The sequence below is a fragment of the Tauraco erythrolophus genome, chromosome 2 (assembly GCF_009769465.1).
Source record: "Tauraco erythrolophus isolate bTauEry1 chromosome 2, bTauEry1.pri, whole genome shotgun sequence".
In the NCBI taxonomy this organism is placed as follows: Eukaryota; Metazoa; Chordata; class Aves; order Musophagiformes; family Musophagidae; genus Tauraco; species Tauraco erythrolophus.
In genome coordinates this window covers 96,840,310-96,868,276 of record NC_141466.1, presented here as the reverse complement: position 1 = coordinate 96,868,276, position 27,967 = coordinate 96,840,310, and the positions used below count along the sequence as shown (strand labels likewise).

General features: G+C 37.8%; 1 protein-coding gene across 2 annotated transcripts in view; it reads right to left on the bottom strand.

The window, feature by feature from the left end:
* The window catches only part of LTBP1 (latent transforming growth factor beta binding protein 1), a 204,689-nt gene that overhangs the window by 140,393 nt on the left and 36,329 nt on the right, over window positions 1-27,967 (bottom strand). For both annotated transcript variants that reach the window (XM_086628160.1, XM_086628169.1), the window contains exon 4: window positions 14,890-15,065. In XM_086628160.1, the coding sequence (XP_086484286.1) occupies window positions 14,890-15,065 (176 nt within the window). The remainder of the gene's footprint in view (window positions 1-14,889; window positions 15,066-27,967) is intronic.

Genomic DNA, 27,967 nt, shown 5'->3' with positions numbered 1-27,967 from the left:
AACCAGATGTATTTGTTTCCACATCTAACAGCTGAAGACAAAAAAAAAAAAGAGATTAAAACTACTCATTAGGAAAATTAGGGGAAAACAACAGATTCCATTTGCAACTATTTAAAAAGGAAACAGTTTGTCCTCTGCACACTTACTAATAAATTCAGCAAGTTCTTGTAAATATATCACAGCATCTTTGTGGAAACTGTTAATAAATACTTCCATATCAAACTTAATCTCAAGAAATGATGCACAGAAAGAGAAGAATCTCCTTCTTCCTCATGTCACAGAAATGAAAAAATTGTTGGATAGTTGTCTAACCTAGTTTATGAAATACCCTCTGGACAAACATTTTTTTTTAAATCTAAAGAAAATGAAAAAACATCTTCCCACTTCAAAAGAATATAAAGCCTTCTTATTTCTGGCTCTTCATAAACAAATAAATTACAACAATTGTGCCAACTGTTTTGTCTACAGTAAAGGCATTGCTCTATTTGAACAGCAGCTGTAGCACAGATGCTCCCACCTTATTCTCCTTAAACAACTGTTAGAAAAAGCACAGTTCAGACAGACACAGGAATAAAATATTTCAATTAAAATGCTAGTGCTGTGATTTTAGTTGATTTAGAAGACATCTTGGATTTTGGCATGCCAAACTTTTCTTACGAAAATCATTAATACACCTTTGCCAACGAAAAGACGTAAGTGGCTTGTGAACTGCTGAGGCTGGAACTTCTAGGCTTTCCTTTTGTTAAGCACAGCTTCACAAGCAATACTGCCATCTTTGTATTTTATTTGCACAGTTTTATATATATATTTTCCTAGAAAAGCCCAATCCATTTTATATTTTCAGATGTTTTAGTAACATTTTTCCTTTAGGATGTGATCTAATTAAAAAAACATGGTTAGTTGAGTCACAAAAGTCAGTCCTGCCTACACTGTCAAAACTAGTATTGGGGGACCCATACAAGTTTTCCAGCTTAGCTACAAAATAAAGAAATTTTTTTTTTATAAATGGCTTTGCCAGTATAGATGAAACTAACCCAGGATTTAATTCTCTTTCACAGTATTCTGTAGTACACTGTTGAATGCTGAGCTGTAGCAAAATTTGGGCATAATTTTTATAACAAGCAATCATAGTTTTAAAATAATTTCTATAACATAGTTCAGATTTTAACCCTTTTGGGTCAGAAAATGTTAGCACGTATGTTTTGGAGTAACAACATAGGAACAGCAGTTGAACAGTAGTAAGAAGTCTGGAAAACAACATGACGTAAGCCTTAGCCCCTAAAAATATTCAAGTCATTATTCAGCAATGCTATAAACCAAATGCAATTCTCATAGATATTCCTCTTTTAAAAAGTTGCTGAGAGCCAGAAATAAGACAGCTTCATATTCTTTTGACATGGGAAGATTTTCTCCATCTTTCTCAGATTTATGAAAACTGTAACGACACTACTACTTTTCTTCTCCTTGCCTAGCAGGCCACAGCTTTTAACTTCCTCCATTCTTCTGGAGACATTTAGGAAGCTAATGATGCCTCTGAGCTGAAAACTGACCAGTGTATGAGGAGGTGATTCAAGGCAGTGGCATCATCTTCATCCTTCTCTGTAGTTGTACCTGAGGAGACAGTACTGTCCTCACACATCCTAAGGTTTAGGGACCTTAAGAGGGAGCATAATACATGTAGATTTAAATTGAAAACAGACCACAAACTCTTCTCCTCAAAGGAAGCTTTTGGCAGAAACTCTGCAAGGTTAGATTCTTGGATTTCCTCGAATCCTCTCCCTTTCTTCTCTTCTGTAGTTTGGTGGGGTTTTTTTCCCCTCTTCTCCAAAGAGGGGATGATTTAATTCTAAATGAGAAACTATATCCTTCAATATCTCCTAGCTGGTTTGGCAGTATTAATGTTAATAGCCACAATTTCAAGCCAGAAAAAGCCCATTACTGCTCTAGCCTTTACCTCTTTTGGTTTTGGCCAAGTTCATATTAAAGGATAGCGCATTTTTAAGGTAGCATACAGATTATTTTCCTCCTTAAACTCCAGAAGCTGCCAGTTGATGATGCCACTGTGACACAGACATGACAAGATCTGCAACTTAGATTATCTCAAATTCATTTCTGGAAAAAAAAAATGATAGTGCTACAGCCTGCAACATACCTGATTTTTTTTTTTTTTAATATATATAGACAGAAATGTATCATAAACTCTTCAAAACCAATTTTAAACATGTGGAAATGAAACACCTCACTGTTCTTAAGTATAACACCAGACTCAAGGAATACAAATATGAGACCAGATAAATAAATGAGCCTAATGAAAGATAATAAAAGCAAGATACAAACATTGAATAAATTCAAAGCTACTGAAAAAAATGAGAGAACTAGAGATAAACTCAGATTGTTGTTCTAATAAAGACAGGACAATCAGGATTACTAATACTGGCTAAAGCTGCATCTCTGATCTAGGCAGCAAATTCACAACGAGGAGGCTCAGCCAACTGCGTCATCACCCTGCCTCATAGTCCAAGTTTACTTATACCTCAGAACTCTTAGATACATTTGTCAAAGGACATCAGTGGAAGAATGTACCCATAATTTCCAAAATCTGCGAAACTCTCTTGAGCCAGTTTCAAAAAAGAAAGATGCCTGGGTAAAGTGATGAGATTTTAGTTGAAAATTGGCACCGCATGTATGTGATTTTCTTTCCATCTCTGTAAGTCACTATGATATAAAATTACGAACACGGCAAGCTCCTGCTGTGATAAATTTATGATTTAGCAACAAGCGCAGGAGAAATGGAAAATATAAGCAAAAGGATTTCTCCATAGAATCCTTTCTGCCCCCAATGTCCATCATGGAAAACTGATTTTATTTTTTGTCCTGCATTAGCAGAAAAGGTGCATGAGTTAAGACAAGGCAGGTGGCAGGTATTAGGTCCAGGTAGTCACAATGGCTTACACAGCCATGCCTGGGCAGAGTTGTCTAAGGGGAAGGATTCCTCCTCAACCTCCCAGGTCCCTTTGTCTGTAATAATACTCAGCCTTCACTTCTTCTTTCTAGAAGAATTTCTATAAACACATTTTTTTCCTTGGTTTTATGGCTGCCCTCACAGCTCCAGCATTCTGCAAAGATTTAACCAGACAACATTCAATAGCTGTAGCGGATCTCAGATGATTTGTGGCATGTCCCTGTTTTGCAGGAAGACAATGGGCTAGCAACACTAGTGAAAGCAGAACTGGTATTCAGTTAAAAAGACGACTATGGTGTACTGTCTCATAGGTCAAATGGGGCAAAGAAAAGAAAATATTTTAATGTGTTGAAAAAATTACTATGTTATTGTGTGTATGGTATTTTTGTACTTCACAGCGATCTAATCAAAAGGATTCACAATAAAAATCACAAGCAGTGGTTTACACTGTGGACTCGTCTGGTAGAGCTTACACATAACTCTCCCATAATCCTTACACAAAAGTTTCTGACTACATTTAGAGTGTTTGTGGGTTTTTTTTTTTTTTTAATATCTTTAATATTCTTCTGTGGATCAATTTCTAACATACTTGAAGACTGCTGCTGTGAATCTCCCTCAGTCTCATTTTCTCCAGACCAAAACCATCTAAACTTTTTCAGTGTAACAGGGCATGCTTTGCAGACCTTCATTCTTTCTTGCTTTGCTTTTGACACCACTCACTTGGTCCTCATCTTTCTTCAAATATGCTGTCCAGAACTAGACAATATTGCATCTGAGGTCTGATCAGCATTGGAGAGAGCAGCAGAACTACTTAATACAGTTTACGTAAAATGCTTCTGTTGGTATAACTTACTTTTCTCCCCAGCAGTGCACAATTGATACTTCATACTCAGAACCAGCCTGCAGGCTAGGCCAAAGCAGTGAAGCAAGTGTGGAACATCCCTTCCACGACCTCAGCCCTTACTCTGCTCTGAGCATGTGAGTAAAGCCTTCTGCATTCACATCTCACTCATCTGGAAACCAGGCAGAAGATGAGCCTTATTCTTTCTGTAACAGTCACAAGCACAAACAAGTCTGAAAACTACACTGGCTCAAAGAGGCAAGGCACAGTTGCTGGGTTATTTCATTTTTGGTTTCAACATACAATGCCTGTCTTCAGGTAGGGCAGTGCATCTTTGATTTTTCCAGAAACTTTGTTACAGTACACTTGCACACCTCAGACCAGCTTCTCTTTTCACAAGCATTGGGAGAAAATAGACATGGCAATGAGATTAAAAATAAGATGATCCAGCTTTATTTCATCCAAGATCAATGCCTGCTCTGATGCTCAGAAGTACTCCCCACAGTTCTGCATGAGGTGAGGTGTATGTGTGCATACCCATCCAGCCAAGCATTTTGAACAAGCATCTCAAGCTGTGCTTTGTTTACAGTGTCTAGATAGCTATAGCTACACATTATTGACATGTAATTCCAGCATTCCTTCTACTTTTTGTTATTTCTGTAGCTCCTTATTTTTGTTTCATTTGTATGATCTTACAGGTATTTCATTAGTTAATACAGCTTAACCTCTGAATCAAGTACTTGAAAAGTGACAAAGTATCAATTGCCTTTATGCAAACCAACCAGACTTCAAAGAGCAAAACACGATCCAGCTACCTAATTACAACAGTAACTGAACAGTGATCTCCACGACCTCTTTTTCTTGGCATTTTTATTGCTACCATTGCTATTACACACACTTCTCTATATACTTATTTCTGATTAGCCATGTCACTACATCTTCACATCATTTTTTCCTCCTGTCTTCAGATGCTCCTATCACAATCTTCTCCCTGCAGTCAGAAATGAGCTTTCGGGCTTCTTGCCTCTATTGCACTCTTGTTTCTTTACCCTCTTTTTAAGCCCTGCTTGCTTCTTCAGCATCTTGACAGACAGGCAAAGAAATAATCTCCAGAAAACCTGATGCTTCCAAGATAAGGAAGAAGATATCTGAAAAGAAGGTCTCTGGAAATGCCTTTCTCCTTCCTGATTATCACAGGGATATAATCTCTTCCTTGCTCCCTGTCAGAAGGGAGAGAAGGGGGACTTCTACTGTTTTCCTCATCACCACCACCTCCAACACTCCCAAAAACCCCTAAAATACAGGAAAATTTTTGGCCTATTCTACGACAGGGAAGTAACCCACTCTTCAGTTCTCTTAATCTCAGTTTAAGATACAGATGAAGGTAAACAGTGGATTGTTTGAAGTAATTTATTACAGCAAAACTTGCTCCACGCTAGTAGGTTTTCTTCATTAATTTTGGCAGATTCTGACAAACTCTCTGCTGTCTACAACACAGGCTTGTGGTGTTTTCTTTTATATGGATGGCTGTCAGTTAAAGTATCGAAGGAGCACATGCAGGCACAAGGGCTGAGACCATTTGGAAAGACGTTCACAATTGTATTTACATGGCCCCAGGAACCCTTTGTTGATAAATTCTCTTACTGACACACCGTTTTTAGAACAAGTCAGAGGAATTCACAGTAATTACAGTTATTTTTGTCCTGTGCAAGTGCATAATACACAAATTACACATAGATTCGAAATCTGGGATGTCTGTCGACAGGTTTTATCAGTCACCTTTTGCCTTCCTTGTCTTTTTTACCACTACAAAGAATCTCGACGTGCAATCCTCAGGCAATGAGCATCCTGTCTTAAACTACAGCTAGGTTTCCATGTTTAAAGCAATTAAAAAAACTCTAACCAATAGCTGGCAATGAGAAATATAACTATCACATTTCCCTTCACATAGTTTAGGATGTTCCAGAAAAAGGTACCAACCCAAATAAACTAATAGACTGCAATGTGGTTTGAGATGTCTGACAGAATAACCTCAACTCTAGTCAATTATATTTATTGAGGGATAATTCTTTTAATCTGGTTTTTGTTTATTTGTTTTAAAGGTATTACATGTAGACTAGATCCACAAATAGGTATGATGCTAAAAAGCTTAAATTTTAACCTCAAGTTATACCACTGATCAGTCCTAGTCCTACCACTCATCTTGTACAAGAAGTTAATCGCATGGAGCAAGCAGCCTCACCAGCACACTGAACAGGAATGTGTCCAACCCATTAAACCAGAAACACTGAGGACATAAGACTGCTTAGTTAAATCCTTTTAAGGCTTAGACACATTTCTTTGAGGAACTAGGTGACTCTTCACTACAGCTGGGTTCCAAGCCCCACTCTTCACTACAGCTGGGTTCCAAGCTCCTTAGGGAGCTTAATCCTGCAGGAGAATTTGACAAGGCTTAGTTGACCACACTTCTAAGGATAGGCAGGCAGACAAGTGCTTCAGCTTCCTGTTTGGGTGGGAATTAAGCAAAAGTATTGGCATGCAGATGGCCCATATTCTTCAGAGTGAAGCACTTCTCCCAAAACAGAACTTCAAGCTCCTCAAGAGTCTCATGCTTGAAAGTTCACATCCATGCTTCAGGTATGGGGCTGAAGACAACTCCAGCTGTGAGCAACCCAGCACAGGACTCAGGCCCACAAGCCTTTTTTAACTCCCATTCAAGTCGTCAAGATTCTTAGGTACCTAAAGCATATCTGGACCGAAAAGGCTTTAGACACATTTAGACACAGACATACATCTAGGACAGAAAACCATTCTACACAATGCTCATCTCAGCTGTAATGAAGCAGCAATGACTTCACAGCCAATCACAAGCAATTTTCCACTGATGGAGGCTATTGCAGGTACTACTGAAGGAATTGCACACTCCGATACTGAAGTCAGCATCTTTACACACAAACTTACAGCCATACAGGAGCTCAGGTGGGCACAGATGAACAAGCATTATTAGTGTCATTGACACTAATGTCAATGTCCACTTTATCAAAAGGACTCTCTAAAAAAGATCCGAATTAGGCCTTTATACACTGTGAATGAGACTCATTCCCACCTGATCTCACTCATCTGAAATTATGCATTTCACCTAAAGTAATTATCTAGGCTTCTTTCATGATCAAGACAACAGACTTCACCCTGCCCTATGATAGTATTACAAGTCTTAAGTTGGAAGAGTGTTACTTCTTCAGAAAAGAAATTCTTGAGACAGATACAGTTTCCTGCCCCAGCATACGTGACTCCCCTAAATGAGAAACAAAGTCTTAGGTGCAACCCTTTAAACGTATTTACCATTTCCAGGAAGAATGGGGAATAAAAATTAAATTAATATTACCTTACTAAGTATATCCACTTAACATTCCATTTCCTGAAAGGAAGCAACTGAAAAGCACTAAGGAAGTCAACAAACTGTAAACAGTGACAAAGGACAGAACGTCATGGAAATAAGTTATAAATGAACATAGCCCTCTCCACATGCTGAATCACCATTAAAAATCTTCTCTCTCAGCACTGCATGAAGCCAAGATTTTATTTTTTTTTTCTTTCCCCTCCTTCTTAATTTTCTGAAGGGGGAAAAAATGACAACAGAAATAAGGATGTCACTGATTCTGAAATCTCAGTTTCACTGGGTATGAAAGGACCTCCTTCTTGCAGTACTGACAGAGAAGAGCACTTTCAAACCTCCTATGAGAAAAACCAGACTTAGGTACTTGCAACAGTCAGAACCAATTCTTGGTATCCAAGACTTGTATCACAGCAACTCTGGAGTTAGCCTGGCTAAGGGACTTTTAATGTTTAATTGTGTGGGTTCAATCAGTTTCTATATGCAGCTAAATTACTATTTTTTCAAACACGTCATAGAGGTTTTCCTCTACAGAATTTTCTGGAAAGCCTCTTCACTTTTTCTTCTTGAGAACTCTTTGGTTTTGGAGCCAATTCTCTTTCATCACAGCAGTTGAGATGCATTTGTCTCAGTTTGTGTTTTCCCCTAGCTATAGCACGTTTTGAACCGATTTTAATTCTGTTTGCCAGATCACCAATCTGTTTTTCCAACACTCTCCCCACACTGCTGTTTATCAGTCTTGGCCTCCATATTTTAAAGCATTGAGAGATGATCATTCATTTTTGTGTGTGTGTGTAACATTTAAATCAGTTTCTATAAAAGCACCCAGCAGCCTTTGCCATTCATGCAGACATTGAATTATTGGTGAGCTCAGGGCCATAAAATCTTCTTGGAGTCCAAAGAAAAATACAGTACTTTTTTGGGGTGCTGATTTACTGACCTCCTCAATTGTGAACCCTTTATGGATACAGAAACAATCACAAAGACAGCTTAGAAAGGGTATTGTTAAAATGCCTGCAGCTCTAGTATATTGAGAAAAGCAGTTTGTATTTATAGAGTTGTTCTGTCTCCAAGGATTTCAAAGAACTCCATAGTCTTTTATAGTTCAAAAAAACCCACTATGTTAATTTGTTAAAGTTATTTTTTTCAGAATTTGTCACTCTATTTTTTGAAACAAAAGTAAAGGTGCTGCTTGATTCGATAGAGTTAACTGCATTTAGTGTTAACCTAGTTAAGCCACTTATTTATGTTTGGAGTTTAGGCTCTTGTTTCCAAGTCTCACTGGAATCAAACACAAACTTTAAATGGCTGTTACGAATCGTTATGCCTTTCAATCACAGTATGGGTAATGCTCTTAAATAGGAGAGGGGAAAAGGATGCTTTACTAAAATTATTCGGGTTTTGTTAAAAAAGCCACAGTGTTGTTTGACCCTGATGCTGACTGCACCAAAATTCTTTCTTAAACATTTTAGAATGCCCCTGAAAAATCCCCCTGCCTCTTGAAAGGGAGCAAAGGCTTTGAACACACATGCAAATGTTTTGCATTTGACAAAACAAAACAAGTCCCTGACATTTATGCTTACCTTATCCATTCCCTTATTTGTATTTGATTATATACAGCCTCAGGAGCAAGACATTCAAGTCAATTCCCATCAGTGACTGAAGGGAATTTGACGCTACATTCCCTCCAAAAAGACTGTCTGATTTTTCAGTTATTTCTGCTTGTTAGTCTCCTAACTCTTCATTCTATTTTATCCATCTCATTCTGCCAGTTATATCTTGTTTAATCAGAGTATAGCCGTAACACCCCTCCCTTACCTCCAAATTTCCTGAAAAATTTATTCAGAAAAAAAGTAACCACTGTTTAACTCCAATATCCGTACATACATACATAGGCAGAAGTTACAAGGAACACAATGCAATGCTCTAGTTAAGAGAAGCCAGTAAAAGAATTATTTTGCTGTTCATGCGGAGCAGTTCCACAAACAAATACCAAGAAGGGTGAAAAGAATATCTGACCCACCGAAGACCTGAGGGAGCTTTTCCCCTAAAGTCAACAGACACTGACTTGTGGTAGAATGTCAAAGCATATAGATGCATTTACATGGAACATGTGTCATATCTCTGCATGCATTTTTTTTAAACAGTAAAACATTTATGAATTTTACAGCTGTTTATCCATACTTACTGATGGGGAAATGCTATTATTATGATGTAAGTGTCATGTAGTGAAGTCAGAATGGTGCAATTTCACAAAAATAGTTTAAATTAGAATTTCAAAGGGACACCTGTTTTTGCTTAAATCAACCTATGAAGTCATCAGTGAAACCAGCATGTGTAAATTATGTATGAGCTTAAAAAAGAGCTTCTCTAAGTTATCAGTGTATTTTGCTTCCAATACTCAGAAAGCCATTGTTATGCCAAAATCATAATAAGAGTATTCTGCACATCACCATTCTAAGTGATGGGACATTTTCTTCCACATTGATCTTATTTCATGGATATAAACATATGTAAAATTATGTTGTAAAACATGAGGCAATATAATATATTGAAAGTTATGAAAGACATGTAACTGTTCTATGATTGTTTCAGCTTCATCTTTACACAAGGATTCAAGTGCTGCCCACAGAATTACATGCATAGTCTGAAAGTCTAATACCCATACATGCATACTGGTCCAACTTCAAGCCACGGCACACAAAACTAAGCCACAGAAGGGTGCTGCACGCCTGTATTCGCCAACCATTATGTAACCCGTACTACTGAAATTCGAGACGTTTTCATTTTCTACCTAAAGTGAGACAAGTCTCCTTAACTCATTTTACAAGGAATTTTGGTGAAGACCAAAAACTCCTATCTACCTAAAAGAAAGGAAAACAGTCTTTCATACTATTTAATTGTATAAACTTAACAGGTAGTTTCAATTGTAAAACTCGCATACATCTTATATTGCGTTCCTGAATAAACAGATTAGGCTCACTTTCCTTCTTCAACATGTATTTATCCTTGGGATAACTTTGTTATATAAACACATGCTTTATCTACTTCACATAGTGCTGTTCCAGCTGTGGGTTATGTACTCTACACCTACTCTTGAGTTTTCCTTTTGCTTTTAGTACAAGTTCAGGTTGCCTCAGGCGCTAAAATATATTTTCACAACATGCCTTTAAGACAGAGACATGGTGGCATCATCAGTGTACACATACAGAACTGTAGTCTGGTGAGGGGTGTGCAAAAGTGTCCTACACATGCAGGCAACACCAGACAACCAAATTCAGAAGCAGAAATTTCACTTTTTTTCAGCTCAATGGGCAAAATGCACAACACCACTAAAAACTAGCCCTCAATTGTGTCAGGCTGGAAAGTAAAGTATATATTTAAACACATTTTCTGAAGAACCATTTAGCACCAGAAGAGAATAGAGTGAACCTGAGAACTTCCTAGCCTCTTACGGCTCCAATAAGCAGTTCTCAAAATAACTGTGTTAAAGGAATTCCAGAAAGCACACATTCAGTTTAGAATTTGCTTATTATCATGTACTTATACATTTCAGACCAATAGAAACAGCACAGAACTCCTTTAACTAATTTCCTTCAGTATTACATTTATAAAGCCAGGGAGATGAGCACTGATATTTAGAGGATCCATGCTCAGCTCATGCTGACTAGCGGTTATTATTTAACAGTGCTATTAAAAGAGTAGTGGAAAATGTCTGCAGTAGATGTACCTGAATTACGGAAAGTATCATCTTCCTATTTTTTATAGACTACTAGGTCATGAATAAAATTTTACAGGTGAAACTCCTGTGCTGATGCCATTGCTACTATTAGACTCTTAGAGGCTTTTTAACCCTAAGGTTTCAAATATTCAGGAAGATACGTACTTTTAAGAAAGCAATGCATCCCTTGAGAATTACTCAGAGCTCATAGTGAGCTTATATAAAACACATTGTTTGGCCGCACCTATGTGTTGAAGCATTTTTGATGTTTACTTTACCAATGTTGAGATCCACATGACCTCATCCTTTTCAGCTTTCCTTTGCTGATCATATCGATTCCACTGCAAGCTTGTTTTCATCACTGTATATTCAGTTTTCCTACTGGTGCTAAACCATATTTATACTTTCTCTGCAGCTGTCAGCCTATTCAACATGAGCTATTTTCATTTGCTGGAGAAGGCTCTGAATTTCCCAAGCCTTATCCTTACGTATTTGCTAATTCTGCATAAAGATATCTGAAGATTACTTTGCAGTAGCTTAAATATACCATTGCACTGATTAAATAGAATCAGACAGATGCTTTATAGTGTAATAACTTTAACAGATGATTTAGAAGCATGTGAACAGAATAGCATTTCAGCTCTGAAGACAAGCACTTTAAAATTATACAGTACCATATTTATGGGTCCTGATTTTTCTCTTTCTGTACTGAATGCAGTATGAGTCCTCTGAAAAAAGCAATATATGACCATATAAATAAAACTCTATTACAATACTAGGCATAACAAGACAGAACTAATTATAGACTAAAATTGTGACCATTCTGAAAATTTGAATAAGTCAGCGAACTCAAAAACCCCATTTAATTCAAGATCTTTAACATTATTTCCAGGGTTGGTGTTTGGTTCATTGTGTTTTTTAAAAATAAGTCTTAAAAAATCAATATGAACAATTTTAACAGTCTCCCCCATTAGGCACAATGAACGAGAATTACAAACTTAGCACTAAAGAACTTAAAGCTTTTATGCAAGCTTTATGACTACACTGGCTAGTCTTAGGAGAAGGCGTATATGCCACAGCATAAAAGATCAAAATCCTTGATAGTAGAAATGGCTACTGGCAGGTAACTGCATTTCATGTCCCAGGGTGACTTTAAACGCTATTATCCTAACTTCAACGGCTTACTGAATTTTCAGGCTGTGATGATGTGATATGTAACTTTACAGTAAAATTCAGTTTAAAAGGCAAAAAGAATAGACTATTTTGCTGTCTTTAATAAGACTACTATACTGCATGCTCTGAAAGCTATCAGAGAAGTGAAACTGCTCATAAAGACACCAGAGTAAATGTTCTAGGAATTTTAATTGAAAAACGTTTAATGTTAATCTTTTACATTTTTTCCCTAGTATCTCCAAAAGCTGATGTGGCAACACTATAATGGGACATTCAAACACGACTGTCTATGAATCAGAAGATGCCCAGAAGTACCTACTCAGGGTTGGCAGTTTTCTTCTCAAAGTACCATTAGCCCACATGTCATTTGCCTCTGCCAGGACAGACCTGTCTCTAAAGGTATATCTCAGGACTGACACTTGTTCCAGTTTCGAGTCTATCCATTTCATGTCACAGGATTGAAATCACTTATATGAGTCCAGAAAAATCAACACCCATTGCAGCTACAGCTGGAAAAATAGATTTATTCTGTTGAGTACATCTTTCACAAATGTCAATCTCTGTCACAGTGTTAACACTTTAAAATAAAATGCATAGAAATAATCAGAAAAAAAACAACAGAATTGCTTTGCATCCCATGTTAATTGGTAACTATGAACTCTTGGGCGATGTCACCAAGTATTATCTGGCTACTATTTCTTCTCTTCTCTGAAAAAAATTATTTAATGATAAGGAAAAAAAAACAGATCTTGAAGTACTCAGTCCTAACTTTTATGGCTTTTGCTTTTTAATAAAATTACTACACTTTTCCCCTCTTCCTTTTCAAGTATCTCCACATTGACATTCCTGATTCCTTTGCTCAATGAAATAAGAGGCTCTGCCATGATACAAGATTATACATTTAACAGCAGTGACAAAATACCATGGGATCATCAGCCACTCATAAGTTTTCTCGTATTAACTAGACAATGAATGTCAACCCTGCCATAAGCATGACATATTTCACAGAAGCTCATCCCTCAGTTCAAGACAAGGCTACGAACTGTGTATTGACAGCTATCATAGAACACCTGACACGAAATTTCATAGCCTAATCTGACCTCACTGTAATTAATTCAAACATCTGTAACATTAAAATACTGACAGTTGAAGTTTAACACTTGATTTTTGCAGAAACAAGTAGTCTTCTATCCTTGGAATCCATTCCAGCACCTCTAGAAACCAGAAGCCACTCTGAATAGACATAGCTGGCCATGTTCTATGTCTCCTGTTCAGGATAAGGAGACACAGCCTTCAACTCTAATAACACACAGTTCAAACTGCACTCTATGCTAGCAGATATCTAAGCCATTTCATCAGAAGTTGCTACACCTCACAAACATAGAAATGGAAGTAAAAACAGGTAAAGTGATCTTTTTTTTTTAGGCTGTTCAAAAGCCCAGTATCAGAAATTTCAACACCATACAAACAGCCTCAGACTTAGTCCTGCATTTAACCTCTGAGGCAACACTTAAGTCACAGCTGATCTTACCAGGCCACAAAAACTGGTTTAACTATCTGTTCCTTGGGTGTTTTAGGAATCATAGGCTTTCTGATAAGGGTAGAATGTTTTACTAATGCACTGCTCACTGAGCGGCATCTTAGAATTTGATAACAAATACTCTATGTCTTCAGCTCCTGGCTTTCCTTCTCCTAGTCATGTCCCTTGGGGTACTGTAATTAACAGAGGAGTTCCAAAAAGATATAAAGAGCTAGAAGCACTGGCTCCTTTGTCTTAGAGCTGCATGGAGTTATCTCATTAGGCTATGATAGAAGAAAAAAAAAAATCTCACAATTGATTTTGTTTAGTGGCAGCTTGGTACTTGTAAGCAACACAGAGTATCTAAGGTAGATTGACTCAAACAGCCTGATAGAAGGGGCAAAAGTGAAGATTTTTTTGGCCAGAATCCAACCAGCAACAGTCACTCCAAGTACTGGGAGAACACCACAACCTGAGATTTTTATACCCTTTCCTTCCCCTAAATCCTCAGCAGAACATATTTCTCTGTGCTACAGCAGAGGAAGTCTGTCAGGAGATTGCAAGTACCTTAGGTCTCCATGTTAATCAGTCCATTATTTAACTGCAGGAACTTTTCTCCAAACCAAGCCAGCAGACGCTCTGTAATACCTAACCTAATAATTTATCAGGCACTTCCTCTTTTAAGCCAAAACTTGTCTTCAAGCTCTCCATACAATGGGGCATGAGCCAACGCCACAAGCTGGGCACCTACAAAATCATTTTTTATAAGTATGAAGCAGAAACTCTCATGTAGCCTCCATACTGTGCAGAAGTTCATAAACACATAATAAATTAAATATAAAGAGTCGTCAATGACACCACAATCCTGGACTCCAGCTTTACAAGAAAAGTATCCATCATACTGAAGGAATGGGAACTGTCATCTTACACTGCCTGCACCCAGTTATACCTACTCTAGCAAGTGCTCCAAAGCACCTTTTCTCTGAAGGAAAATCTACCATCTAGAAATAGCATTATGAGATTGCAGCAGTGAATCAGGTTCAATATTTTTCTTCATCCAGAAAATCTGTTTTGCCTCTCATCAGGATGCAGAAAGTTGGACCATTTGCTAATCTAAGGATCACCTCATGCTTAATTATTTCCATCTTTTTCTGTCTTTAAGTGCTACTGCAATTCAGGGGAACAAAGGAAATTGTCAAGATCTTAAAAAAAAAAAAAAAAGGAAGAAGGTGCTCTTGGGGAGGAAAGAAGGGAGTACACTTTTTACAGTAGTACTCACATTGAAAAGGTGATGCAAGTTGATCCTGGCCCAGTCTCAGCGGCAATGAGCCCTCGGTGGACTGTTCTCCCGAAATAACCTTTTTTACTGGATAATATTTGGGTTTGATCACATATTCCTGTGTTTGGCCATGATGAAGATTCATCATCAGTGCCTGAGATGAAAGGGGTATCATCCTGTTTTAGGAGAAAAACAAAATAGAAGAGACAGAATGACGTAAGAATTAATAAATTAGACTCAGAAACTACTGGTAAAAAATTAAAGACAAATACATCTGTACTCCAAGTTTTCAAAATACAGTTTGGGAAACATATTAGCTTCCAGTTAAGCACTTGATTTTCCATGCATTTAGCATTCTCTTTGTCTTGCCAGCTCAGCAAACACCTAACAAAAAGACTACAGGGATTATATCACTTCCTTTTCAACATAGTAAGAGAAGCATCATGGACAGCTCAGAAAACAAGGAGGAATGGGAAAAAGTCCTCCTCAAAATCATGAGTTGGAGCTCAACTTTGTTATCATATAGACTTTTCCAGATTGGTCCAAGAAGCAGCAGTGCATTTAAACCTCTCTCCATCTCTTAATAACTGTCATTTCACCCTAGGTATGTTAAGTAAAACCTAAGCCCAGCTGACTTTCCCCCTCTTTGTTCCCAGAAACCCTGTTCCATTGCCCACCATGCCCCTCTAGCCATAGAGCAGAGCATTGCTCCTCTTCCCCTTTTTCAGCCTGTCTCCCATCTCATCAGAAGGTCTGTCTCTGTTTCCTAGCTCCATGTTGCTTTCTTTATCCACTTTCTCTTTGCCTGCACTACTGAACATCTCTGACAAATGACCTGCAACAATATGGCTTCCTTTCACAGCAAAACTATTTCCTCTTCCTATTAAACAAGATGATTCCTTCAAGCTCACTGATTCTCTCACTGCCAATCCCAGTTCCTTACTTGTATTGTTAGATTCCTCACTGAGACCTCAGCTTCTCACTGCACAAGACCATACCAACTTTCCACAGAAATTCCCTTCTCCTCCTCTCAAAAAACATGGTTATTTGGCCACCATCAGCAGTTGGAACAATTTCTTTACTAAAAGAAAACTGGCCTTCACTCTTCCACAGTGCTACCCAGCAGTAAAGAAGCAAGGGAGCAAATCGCACAGCTGTTAGCCACATGCAATGAAACTACGAGCTGCTTTGGGGCCCTGGGCTGCAGAGTTCCACTGCCTAGCAAGTAATGGCACACCTTCAAGTAACAAACCTACTAATAGCAAGTCTTTAAGAAGTTGTAAGCTACTATAGATCACCCTGTAGAGATATGCACTCCTTGGAGAGTAGTATCAATTAGTAACCTAGTAACTGTGGCTACTAGGACTACATTGTCCATTGCTCAAATGAAGGCATAAAGAGTGGGATGCCATAAGCCTCCCTCACTGTCTTCTCAACTAAGGGTCTGTAATAAGTTCAGTCTGCAAAAGTGGAAAAATGGGAAAGTCATAGGATTTGTAATGACCATCCCTCAAAGAGCTGCAGTTCTGCAGGGTAAATAACTGTTCTCTGAGAATAAGGCATGGGCCCTATATCACAGAGGACAGCTGAGCAGCACTTCCTCACAGCGGTGAGACTGAAGAGTTTCAGCTGAGTGAGAAGTCAGACGATTACTGTATTGTTTTCCAACATGTGGAGCCAGAGCCAGTCTCTATCTCCAAAGCAATGCCTGATTCCTTAGTCATGTTATTTGAGGATGCTTTGTAACTGCCATAGCCAATGGATCTGTGGTTAGAATAGACAATGGGGTTTTATCCTACACAGATGCTCTTGTTAACTTGGATCAGTTTGAGAAAAAGCTCATTCATTAACAGAGACATTCTATGACTCTTACATACAACAGAAATGTTACTCCTCAGACTACCGCCAAGTCAAATTTTTCTAATACAGTGCTTACACAGTCTCATTATATTCAGTAAAAGTCCCTTCCCCAGATTAAGAGAGAATACTGTAGTTTCTATGTTGTCTTTAGGTTTCCTACCAGCAGATCAAGAGAGAAGCTTCAGGGATGTTGGAGATCACACTCAGAATTCGACAGTCTGATAAGAAGTATCACTAGGAAGACCTCAGCCTGAGATAAAGATGAAGTCACGGCCTTCAGTACTGCTTACATATGAATTTCATTTCTTTGAAGAGTCACTACAATCCTCCTGCACAACCTGTTTTTTTCTACAGATTTTGTCATCTATGTGTAAGGACATCTAATATACTTAAGTTTAATGGTGTTACCTTCTTTGACTGGACACAGAGAGATGCTGCCATTTAAGTGCCTGTCTGTTTTCTGTTAAGTCTATAATATGCTCTAAAGTGTTACCTTCTATATTGACACATATCCAGCCACACTGTAGCCCAAACCTGTCGATCTACAACAGAGTTCATCATTAACACTTGAAATTAAAATAAAACTTTTAAAATCATTTAAAAACCCCAACAATACACCAAAGACAGGAAAGCCATATGTTGGAGGCTGAAAGTTTTACCACCAGAGTTTATAAATTTGTCTCTTCCTACCTTCTCAGGTACTGTAGTTTTCTTCCTTAATTTAGCTTGCATTAAGTATTAACTTTAATTAAGTATCATTAAGGCAGTATAAGAGTAAGCTTTGTTTCACAAGATAGTGGTTTACTCAGTAGTACACAGGAAAGCTGTAATCTTTACTCTAGAAATTCCAGTTCTTTAAAAGGAAACACTTTCACCTGATGCATGAGTGGTTAATCTCAGTTTCAATATAGAGTAAAACCCCTACTCTTGTATCAAGGTTTATGCTTACAATACTTGCATGAAACCAAAGGTGAGTTGTCTAGACCCTTTTTCTTGCACATTTACTCTCAGTTTTGACAAACTTAGTGTATAACTACCAAAGACCTTGAGTACAGGTGAACACAAAAGTACTCCAAATGTTTAAAAGTTGCCCAGTATTTGACATCCACCGCTAGCATGGATGTGAGCTAACTGGCAGCAGGTTTTTGCCAGCCATCTGACCAGCTCAACTAGTCTTGCTCACAAGAAGTGCAGTTGCAGTAGGAGCTTATATGGTCAAACATCAAAGCAATTATGAGATCCTTCTGTTCTGACAGCTCTTTTGATATTCAAATTCTTCTCAATGTGACCTAGTTCTTAAAGATGTTGGTTCATAACCAAAAGGATATCACACAGCTAACTGAGATGTTGCATCTTCCACTAGAATCAAGGATACTCCTCTAACTTCATCACGGGAGCTATACAAGACCAGTCATGTAACTCCGTCAGCCACTTGAGTAAAGACACTAGTGAAGGACCCAGGTTTTTTAATCCCTAGCCTGGCACACAGGGCTTCAGTGCTACAGGACTTCTAAGTAAGAAGGTATGATTTCTAGCAGGCTCAGCAACACAGTGAAGGCTATTTTTTTTCCCTTGTATTGATTCCTGTGAAAGAAATCTTCAGAACTATCCCTCCCAATTGACCTCAGAAGGCAGAAGAGAGCCTGTGCCTCCAAGAGAAGGCAAGTAATTTATCAGCACTGAAGACAATTAATACAAATGTAAGATGTCACAAGAAAACATTTCAGACCTAGTTTGGTAACAAGCATCATCTCAGTCCCTATTCAGCCTTCAGAAATTATCGTAAACGGCTCTACTACAATGTATTCCCAATCCTCTAAAAAGCAGTGGTTGTTGCTATGACTGTTGGTGCAAGCTGGCCAAACCACCCTCCTACCAGTCCAGGGGTGTTACTGCTTCTTCCCTTTCCTGTAGAGTGACCTCTGCCAAGTTCCGGAGCTCTGCCTGGGCCCCTCATGCTGGTCCTGTCTTTGCATGGGGGCCCAGGGGCTGTATCCACAGTCACATCACCTGCACCAGAGGCCCCTGGCACAAAGCAAAAGCCAAGCCTGCTATTACGATTGGATTCATTTAGCTGTACCAAGGCAAATGGTTCAGGCAGTTAGATCTCTGTTCAGAGCACACTAGGGTAGCAATGCTAGGTGCTGAATGGAGCATTTACATCTATTCCCAGTGTTGGAATATCCAAACTAATAAATAAGTAGCAGAACAGACTGATTTCTTCACAATGCTACTCAAGGTTCGAGGCCACCAGAAATAGCTGATGCCGTCTTGCTACCATAGCCCACAAGAGGATACTCAAAGTAGGTCACAGACACTCTAAATCATGTTTTTATAATTTAAAACACAGAAATGAAAGGCATAGTCATCAACTCATGGCCACTATATTTAATATTAAGACACAAACCGTTCTTATCTATTAATAACAACCATCACCAAAACAGAAGGTACTTTACTGCTTCCTAACTTTACCGTGTTGCTTACTTCACATTTGACCACCACACAGACCAGTGGTACTCCTGGGCATTGCTGCAACACAAAACATTCAAGTACTACTAAAGCTCCCTGTAACACTAGGTAAAAAGGTGCAACTGTTAGTTCCAACCACTAAATTTTCCATGAAACAGACAAGACTGAGCAAGATTTTTGCATTACACAGGCTTATGTCACTAATTTATCTGGTAGCTAATAATTAGATGGTCAAAACTGACATTAACTTAATAAACTTGACAAAAATTTTCCATTGCTGAAGTGTACACTAGGCAGACAAACAAATGCCTAATTGCATTTTCAACAAACAAACAATATGATAAATACTAATACGGTTACAACAGCACCACAGATGGAGAACAAACACTTGCAGCTAACTATCATGCAAAAGAAAGCTCTCTCGTTTGATAAAAGCAAACCAGGAATGTGATGTATCAAAGTAACTCTGGCAAGCAAAAATGAGACCAGCAACGTTTGGCATGAAAAGTACTGTCTAGACTAAATAAGACAAGCCTGACTCAGGCTGCTTTCTTCATTTTATTTACTGTAAGTCTGATGCTCCCAAGCTTGGCTCCTAGCTAGCAATACTTTCAAAAAAAAAAAATCTAAAGAGCTCATGCAATTGCTTTACACAAACCTACAAATTGATTTCTTCTTCACTACCTCCTCTCAAACTCAATGAACAGTCAAAAGGAGAAGAAAATCCAGCATTTTCTAAGACTATGAGAAAATAAAATATGCAGGACAGTTCAAAAGGCATGAAAATAGAACTAAATCCCCCCCACCCTGTAAATTATTAAAATTCAGTTGCTAGTTCAGCCTGACCTTTGCCAGCTGTTTCCTCGTTACATTGCTTCTCTGTTGTTTTTTAAGATACATGAAAGTTTAACTTCCCAGCTGATGATGAACAGATGGGATTTCTTCAAAGCTCTTTACATTATCATATCCAACATTAATCAAGCATGGCCTATTTCACAATGTCCTACCAGTCACAAGAGATGAAAGAGAGGAAGCGTTCAAGCTTTTCTTTCTTTTCACCATTGTACAACTTCTGCACAAACTTCATTTTCTGTACAAAAAATGTATTTTTAATGCATAACTAAAATTCCTGTCCCTCAAATACAGTGCAAACACTGACATTGCAAAGCAAGCACTCAGACCTGTATAGCCTAGAATAACCAAGGTTGCATTTGTATTTTAATTGTCTTCATTTTATAACTTTGTGATACATTTTTGCCTAGGCAAAAATTTGCCAATAACATGGTTTGGATGGGACTAATTTGTTTACAAACAACACCTTCAAGTTACTAATATTCACCTCTTTGAAAGGTTAAGATGTTATTTACACCATAGACAAGACATTATTTGATCATAATCAAGTTGATTTGATTTGTAAAGGAAGTAATATTACAAATCTTAATAAAGATATTTAATCTACACCAAGATAAAAAAGGGTAAACAGGGAATCAAAATTGTTTATAGTTTCCCACAGAAACGTAGAACATTAACTGTTATGCACAACTACCAGTTTTGCCCAACTTAAATATATAATTTCTGTGGTAAAATCCTTGTTGAAGACACTTTCAGGGATTATCTACTCTTAAGTGATGCTAACAAAGCTGGCCCTCTATTTGCACACCGGGCTGAATTGCTCATTGGTTAGAATCCTTTTGCCAGCATAAGTTGGTGTAATAGTTGAACGAAAGCGCCGTGAAACAACAGTGTTGTCAAACTAAGCACAACTGTAACTCCATTGATTCATTCCATCTTCTACATACAACACAAAGTGAAGCGTGTAGATTATGAACATTCTTGCAGGTTTCTAAAGAGAAGAGGTTTCCAGAGTCATGAGCAATGATTCATTTCCTAGATGTCAAAAAGCAGAAAGAGGTCTTAAGGCAAGAGAAATGTATCTGTTAAATATTCATATACAGAGCAAAACCACAGATGCTCAGTCACACAACCTGATGGAAGCTACAGTTCTTGCAAGTTATGCAACAGTAGACAAGTGTTTCTCATATAATAAGAGCATTTAAAGATCAAATTTGAAGAATATGCCTTCTGAAAAGGAATTAAATTATACAAATGGTATATCAGTGAGAAAAAGGAAAGCTTGCCTACTAGATCTTTTCATTAGAAAGAGTACAGGAAGTTTGTTCCATCCTGCTCCCAAAGTGCCATCAAGATACAACTGATGCAAATATAAAACAAAAATTTCTTAGAGTATCAAGTCTTAACTATCCTCAAAGTAAACCAACACTTAAGGAAAGAGTATGCACGAAAGCTAGGAAAATCCAGTATGAGACAACAGTGAACAAGAAACAGACATAAGTCTAAGTCTCACAGCAACTCACAACGTTCCCTTTTCACCATACGCTAAACGAACAACTAGAAGGTACAAATTACGCAGAATCACAGAATGTTAGGGATTGGAAGGGACCTCAAAGGATCATCTAGTCCAATCCCCCTGCCGGAGCAGGACCACCTAGATCAGATCACACACGAACGCGTCCAGGCAGGTTTTGAACATCTCCAGAGAAGGAGACTCCACAACCTCTCTGGGCAGCCTGTTCCAGTGTTCTGTTACCCTTACTGGGAAGAAGTTCTTCCTCGTGTTTAAGCGGAACCTCCTGTGTTCCAGCTTATATCCATTTCCCCTTGTCCTATCATTGGATGCCACTGAGAAGAGCCTGGCTCCATCCTCATGACAGTCACCCTTTACATATTTATAAACATTAAAGAGGTCCCCCCTCAGTCTCCTCCAAGCTAAAGAGACCCAGCTCCCTCAGCCTTTCCTCATAAGGGAGATGTTCCACTCCCTTAATCATCTTTGTGGCCCTGCACTGGACTCTCTCAAGCAGTTCCTTGTCCTTCTTGAACTGAGGGGTCCAGAACTGGACACAATATTCCAGATGTGGCCTCACCAGGGCAGAGTAGAGGGGGAGGAGAACCTCTCTGGACCTACTAACCACACCCCTTCTAGTACACCCCAGGATGCCATTGGCCTTCTTGGCCACAAGGGCACATTGCTGGCTCATGGTCAGCTCATGTCTGAAAAAAAAAAAAAAAATTATTATCTTATGCATACCTTCACCAACACTTAACCAATGAAGTTCTTTACGAATTCGAATTAATTAATTCGATATCCAGATTATTTTATACAGGTTCTCGGCTATATACACACTTTCAACTTGTCAGGCACCTCTTAGCAAAGTTCAAGGAGTTAAAAAAAAAAACAATCCCAAACCAAAAAATCTAGATGCATTGCTGACTTGTTCTTGTTGACATGCTTTTGTTGTGGTGTTTTCTTCCCCCCCCCAGGACACTACATTTGATAATACTACATTCACGTAAGATACTTTGTCAGTGTCTTTTGCAAATCAGGGAGGGTATCAAACTCATTAATAATTCAGCTTTTAGAAGAGTAGCTGCCAATGTCACAAATATTTGCACTAAAAATTTGACCTTCAGGCATTCACTATGTTGCAATGGTGAGTCAAGATGAGATTTACTAGTTAATGGCAAACTTACTTAACCAGAGTACTGAGCAAGTTCAGTGTATAATCTTTAGTAAATTAACATATGATATCCCCTCCCTGTTTCACAGTATATTTTCTACAGAAAAAATCGCTTTCGTTTTCGTAGGGCTACTGGCATGTTACTGAATATACACTGTAAAATAAAAAATTTACTCTGATAAGGACACATTAACCAGTGATAATTTCTAATCTGTCCACTCATGAGACAGACTTTGGTATTAGAAATGTATGGTGAAATGACAATTAAAAATAGAAACATAAACTCCCACAATGGATGTTATACGATAAAGGCAAATGAGCACAGCTGCTGCAAAGCAAAACCATGCATCACTAATCTACTCAAATTCTTGAGCATGTTAAACAAAACAGCAGACAAAGAGCCCAGTTGGTTGATATAATTTATTTGAACTCCCAAAAGACTTCGAAAACTTATCTTACAAGAGGCTACTAAGAAACCCTAAATTATACAAGTGTTGTAAGCTTAAAATGGGCAAAGATATGGAACAGATGTACTTTTTTTCTTGGACATATATTAATTACACTATGTCCTTTTGAAGTCTACCAACACATACATGGTTTGGTGATACCTCACTTCAGTTAAATAAGTAACTTAGAAGTATATGAAATTTTGTTACAGTAATTCAGAAAACCCTCAAATCTAATTTGCTCTTCCAGACTAGCAAGCATATATTTACACAAGATAAATTAATTCTCAGAACACACTTCTGGCTTTGTCTGAATTAAGCAGAAGTCTGTCATTCAGGAATCTAATAACTAAATAAAAGTAAATATGCCAGTAAAGAGCCTAAAAACCTTGGTCTACCCTTGAGATTCTGACGTGTTAAGTCATGATTATGAAAAAAATAAATGCAATGAGTAAGTCTACACCATGAGGTTTTTTTTGTAGATGCAGATGGATTAGCAAAAATGTTTTGTCACTACAGCTTAAGTCTAGGAAACATTTTAAAAGTATGACCTTGCTGGTATAAGCAGAGCTTCTCAGAAGGGGTCAGAAACAGGGAACACATCATAGGTTTATAAATTAGACTTATGTACAAGTAGGAAAAAGCACAAAAAAAGCAAGACAATTAATAGTGGCTAGACAGGAAGAGAGGACTCAGAGTACCTGAACTGTAGATGAAATTGAGCACTGATGAACATGACAACATCCATCAGAAGCAACCAGAACTCAGCACAAACATTACTCATGTCTATGCTGACTGCAGCCTATCAACCAAGAGACTCTAGCATCAGCCTGGTGAAAGTTTCCAGTGTATGAAATTGGATTAAAATATAAGACTCAAAGCATTACTGAGTGTAAAGTGCTGAGGGAAAACAACAAGGAAGGCTTTTAAAGGCTCTGATACCCACAAAGCTGAGAGTCCATGAAGTGCCCAGGCAGGGAAAAACCAGACACCATTCAGTTCCAGAGAAAATTCTTCAGGGAATGTATGACAAAGATACAAAATAGCCCTTATTTCAAAATGAAATGCAATAAATTCTAGGCTAAAAAGGAAATACTTTTTCCACATACTGCATAATCAGTTTATGGAAAGAACTATCACAAGATATGATGGATCATAATTGCTTCCAAGAACGTCAATGTAAATGGATGATGAGGACATCCCAAATTCGATTATGAGATCACAGAAAAAAAACTCAGAAATACCTGTGCTTAAGGATGTCAGTTTCCTACATAATAAACAGTGTAAACAAACCTTAATTTTCGCCTCATAAGGAAGTGCCAACAAGTGTGCAAGTCAGAGCACTTTATGCCTCTGTAATATGGACGGATTTCGTACGTAAGCAGCTACTAGCAGATGTAGTATGACACTGACTTTGCCCAAGTATAACCAAATAGTACCACTTGGTGTATATAACCAAATATACACCATTTGGTGTATAACCAAAAGTACCATTTGCTCATTATATGAGAATAAACTATGTTTTTGTGTGTTGGAAAGGGGACACGGTTATTGCATAATAACCATCTTAACCATATTTACTGAAAGCTTTCTGAATTTACTTGACAAGAAGCATAAAATGTATAGTACTTTATGACAGGCGAGTCTAGCAAATTTCAAGATTAAATCCAGACTCCACCTTCAGTATGCGTATTTCTCAGCAGAAGCTCTTTTCGGTATACTAATTCAGCAGCAAGAAGCTCTGACAGTCTGTACTGGCTAGAGATACACTCCCTGAAACACCCCAAGGACTGCTCTTACTAAATTACGCCACAGAATTTAGCAATCCTAAAGATGGAAAGTCAGGAAAAAAAGCAAAACCAAAAAGTTTATCCAAGTTCTCCTCTGCTGCAGCCACCTAAATTCAAGTGATGCAACAACAGCATGCTCCCTTGCCACATCTGGGAAGTCTAGAAGTGCTGGAAGACAAAAACAGAAATACATGTTGTGCTGTACATGCCCCCCCCCCCCCCCACCCCGCGATGGTGAAAAGGTAAGAGGAGAAATGTTTTGGAGGTAGAAATAATATTTGTATTAGGCCAAGAACACTTTTAACACCTAAACTTTAAAATGTACAACTACTTTCTTAGCTGAACTAGATCAACCACTCATATGATCTATTTCTTCATACCACGAAATTGAGTAATAAAGATTATTCTTTGTTTTAAGTCATCACAAAAATGGAATTTTTCCATTTGCAGGCCAAACCAGGGAAAGGAGGGACAACAGCAAGTAGTTACACTTACCAGGAGTCTAACTTTGGGAGTCAGGAGCTTCGAAAGCCTCGTGACATACATCTACAAATGGTTTGAATATAACATCACACAAAAAAACATTCTCAAAGTAATTAAGGTAGTAAATTCAAGAAGGATCAGAGGACAGCAATGTCCAAAATTTATTAGTGAATTTTAGTTGTTTCTTGAAATTTAGCCATGTAACTTTTTGTTTGTTAAAACTGCATACATATGAAGCTGTATAACTATGTTTTCATCATCATGGAGTTTCAGATAAATAACAACCAGGGAAATTATGTGTTTGTGCCTACATGGTATAATGTCCTAGAAAGATACACAGAAGATAGCTCTAATCTGGTATGTCTCAGCACAAGATGGAAAAAGGTCACTTCAACAGAGGTGAAGAACGGACTAAAGCTAACGGAATTAATAAAACATTTATTCACTGTTACGACTTGGGAAATTCCTCTGCAGAAAGAACCTTGACCAAGAACCGTGACAACAGATTAAGAAACAAAATCAACGTGTTTTATTTATACTTCTATTAGAGACACCACAAAAAAAATTAAACCTCACCAAAACACTATTTATCAGCTTGTTTAATAATGGAGACCAGATATAGTTGATTTTACCTACATGTCTAATTGCTTTAAGGCTTAACAGGGGCAGCACTTTACGACTATCTCTATTGGCTTAGTGTCCCAGAATCAGGAGAGGTACAATATATACACCCTTTAACTTCAGACATTAAAGGAAGAAAAAATAAGTTTAGTATATCAACACTAACTCTTGGTGTGTATATATATATATCACTACAACATTTCATACAGCAAGTAAATCTAAAAACAGCACGCAAAGAATCTAGATTTAAAAATAGTCTGTCTTTTTCTCATTTACTTGCTTAACTTAATCCTACTAGAAAAAGATTGGTTGCTTGAAAACGGAGTGTTAAAACATTCTTTCAGAAAGCAAACCCAGATAATATAAAGACAGTAATATTTTTGTCTGAGAAAGGTTCACAATTTTCAGCAAAAATTACAGGGCTAAAGGTGAGCATAGATTTCAACTGAATAGTGACTCACCATTCCACTGCTAATGAGTCCAACGAATGCTATAATTATAATTAATATTATAATGATACACTGTTGTTATTTCTAAAATTATTAGGTAGCAGGTAAGCTCATGTAGTGCACTGAGGTCAATGATGAAAGCTAAACTGCCTGAAATCTCAATTTTACTACTAATCTTGCTATACTGTGCAATACAGTTTATTCCAGAGACAGACGAGTTTGCATAAAAAGGCTAGAATAGGCACATTTTTTTTTCTCCTCTGCACTTCTGTATCTGTAAAACAATGATCTACCTCACAATCTAGTAAGATGCTGCAAAGTATTTAATAGTGAAAGGTTTTAAGATTGTACAGTGCTCAGTATGCACGTGAAAGAATACCAAAACAGTTCAACTGGTTTTAACACGATCTGTTTTCCCAGACACTAGCATAAAATCCCAATTCCACTGAAGTCAACAGCAGAATTCTCATTTATTTCGTTGCTGGCCATGATTTCATTGCAGGACTTCGTTGCTTGTCAAACACAGTTTTGCACCTTTGGACATAAAACCTGTCTACGTTCAACGGCCTTTACCCTGCCTTCGAATGCAAGCGCAGACACTCTTCTTGGTTCCTAACACTAGTTACTGAAACCTACATTTGTCACCCTGGAAGGCAGCGAAATGCAAACAAACTTAAAGAACACTGTATCCCTGACTTCAGCCCATGATCAACACAGGGATAAAGTATGTGAAACCAATCTAATTCCTTATTACAAAAGTAAGTCCAACTACAGTTCCATTCAGCTTGCAAGAAAGCAGCTATGAAGAATTTGTGACATACGGCTGAACCAACAATGTCTGGAAGAACTTGGATCTCCTATTCCAAACCACTTTGCCTACTTTAAAGAAAAAAATAAAAATACTGTGACCAAAAGCCCAGACTGCATTCCAGAGGTCTAGGAATAGCTTGTTTTCCTATTTGCAGTTGGTAAATTTCAAGTCTGTGAGGCATTCCTCTGGTTTTTAAGGATATCTCCGATTTCTCCTCAAAAATTCACTTTGCTTCTTTCTCTATATGTAAAATTTTGCTTTCCCTAGAACTACAGGGTTTGTTATAAGTAATATTTTTCAGAGTGAATTTTGAGAAAATGCAGTTGCTATACGTGTCTTCTTTCTGATACAGTCTCAATCCTTGGTGTTGGTTCACCGGTTTTGATACAATACACTACGTGTATATTCTAAGTTGCTGAAGTTTGTGACTTACAGGTTTGTGTTATACACAGGCACATGTCACAGAACTTAAGTTGTTTTCTCTCCCCTGTTACATAAGGTATTTCTTTTAAACGTAAGCTGAATACTGTCATTCCAACAAGTCTAAACTATAAAAAGGACAGGTTATAAGGTGTTTGAAATTATACCCTTAGGGCTCAATTTAGACGCT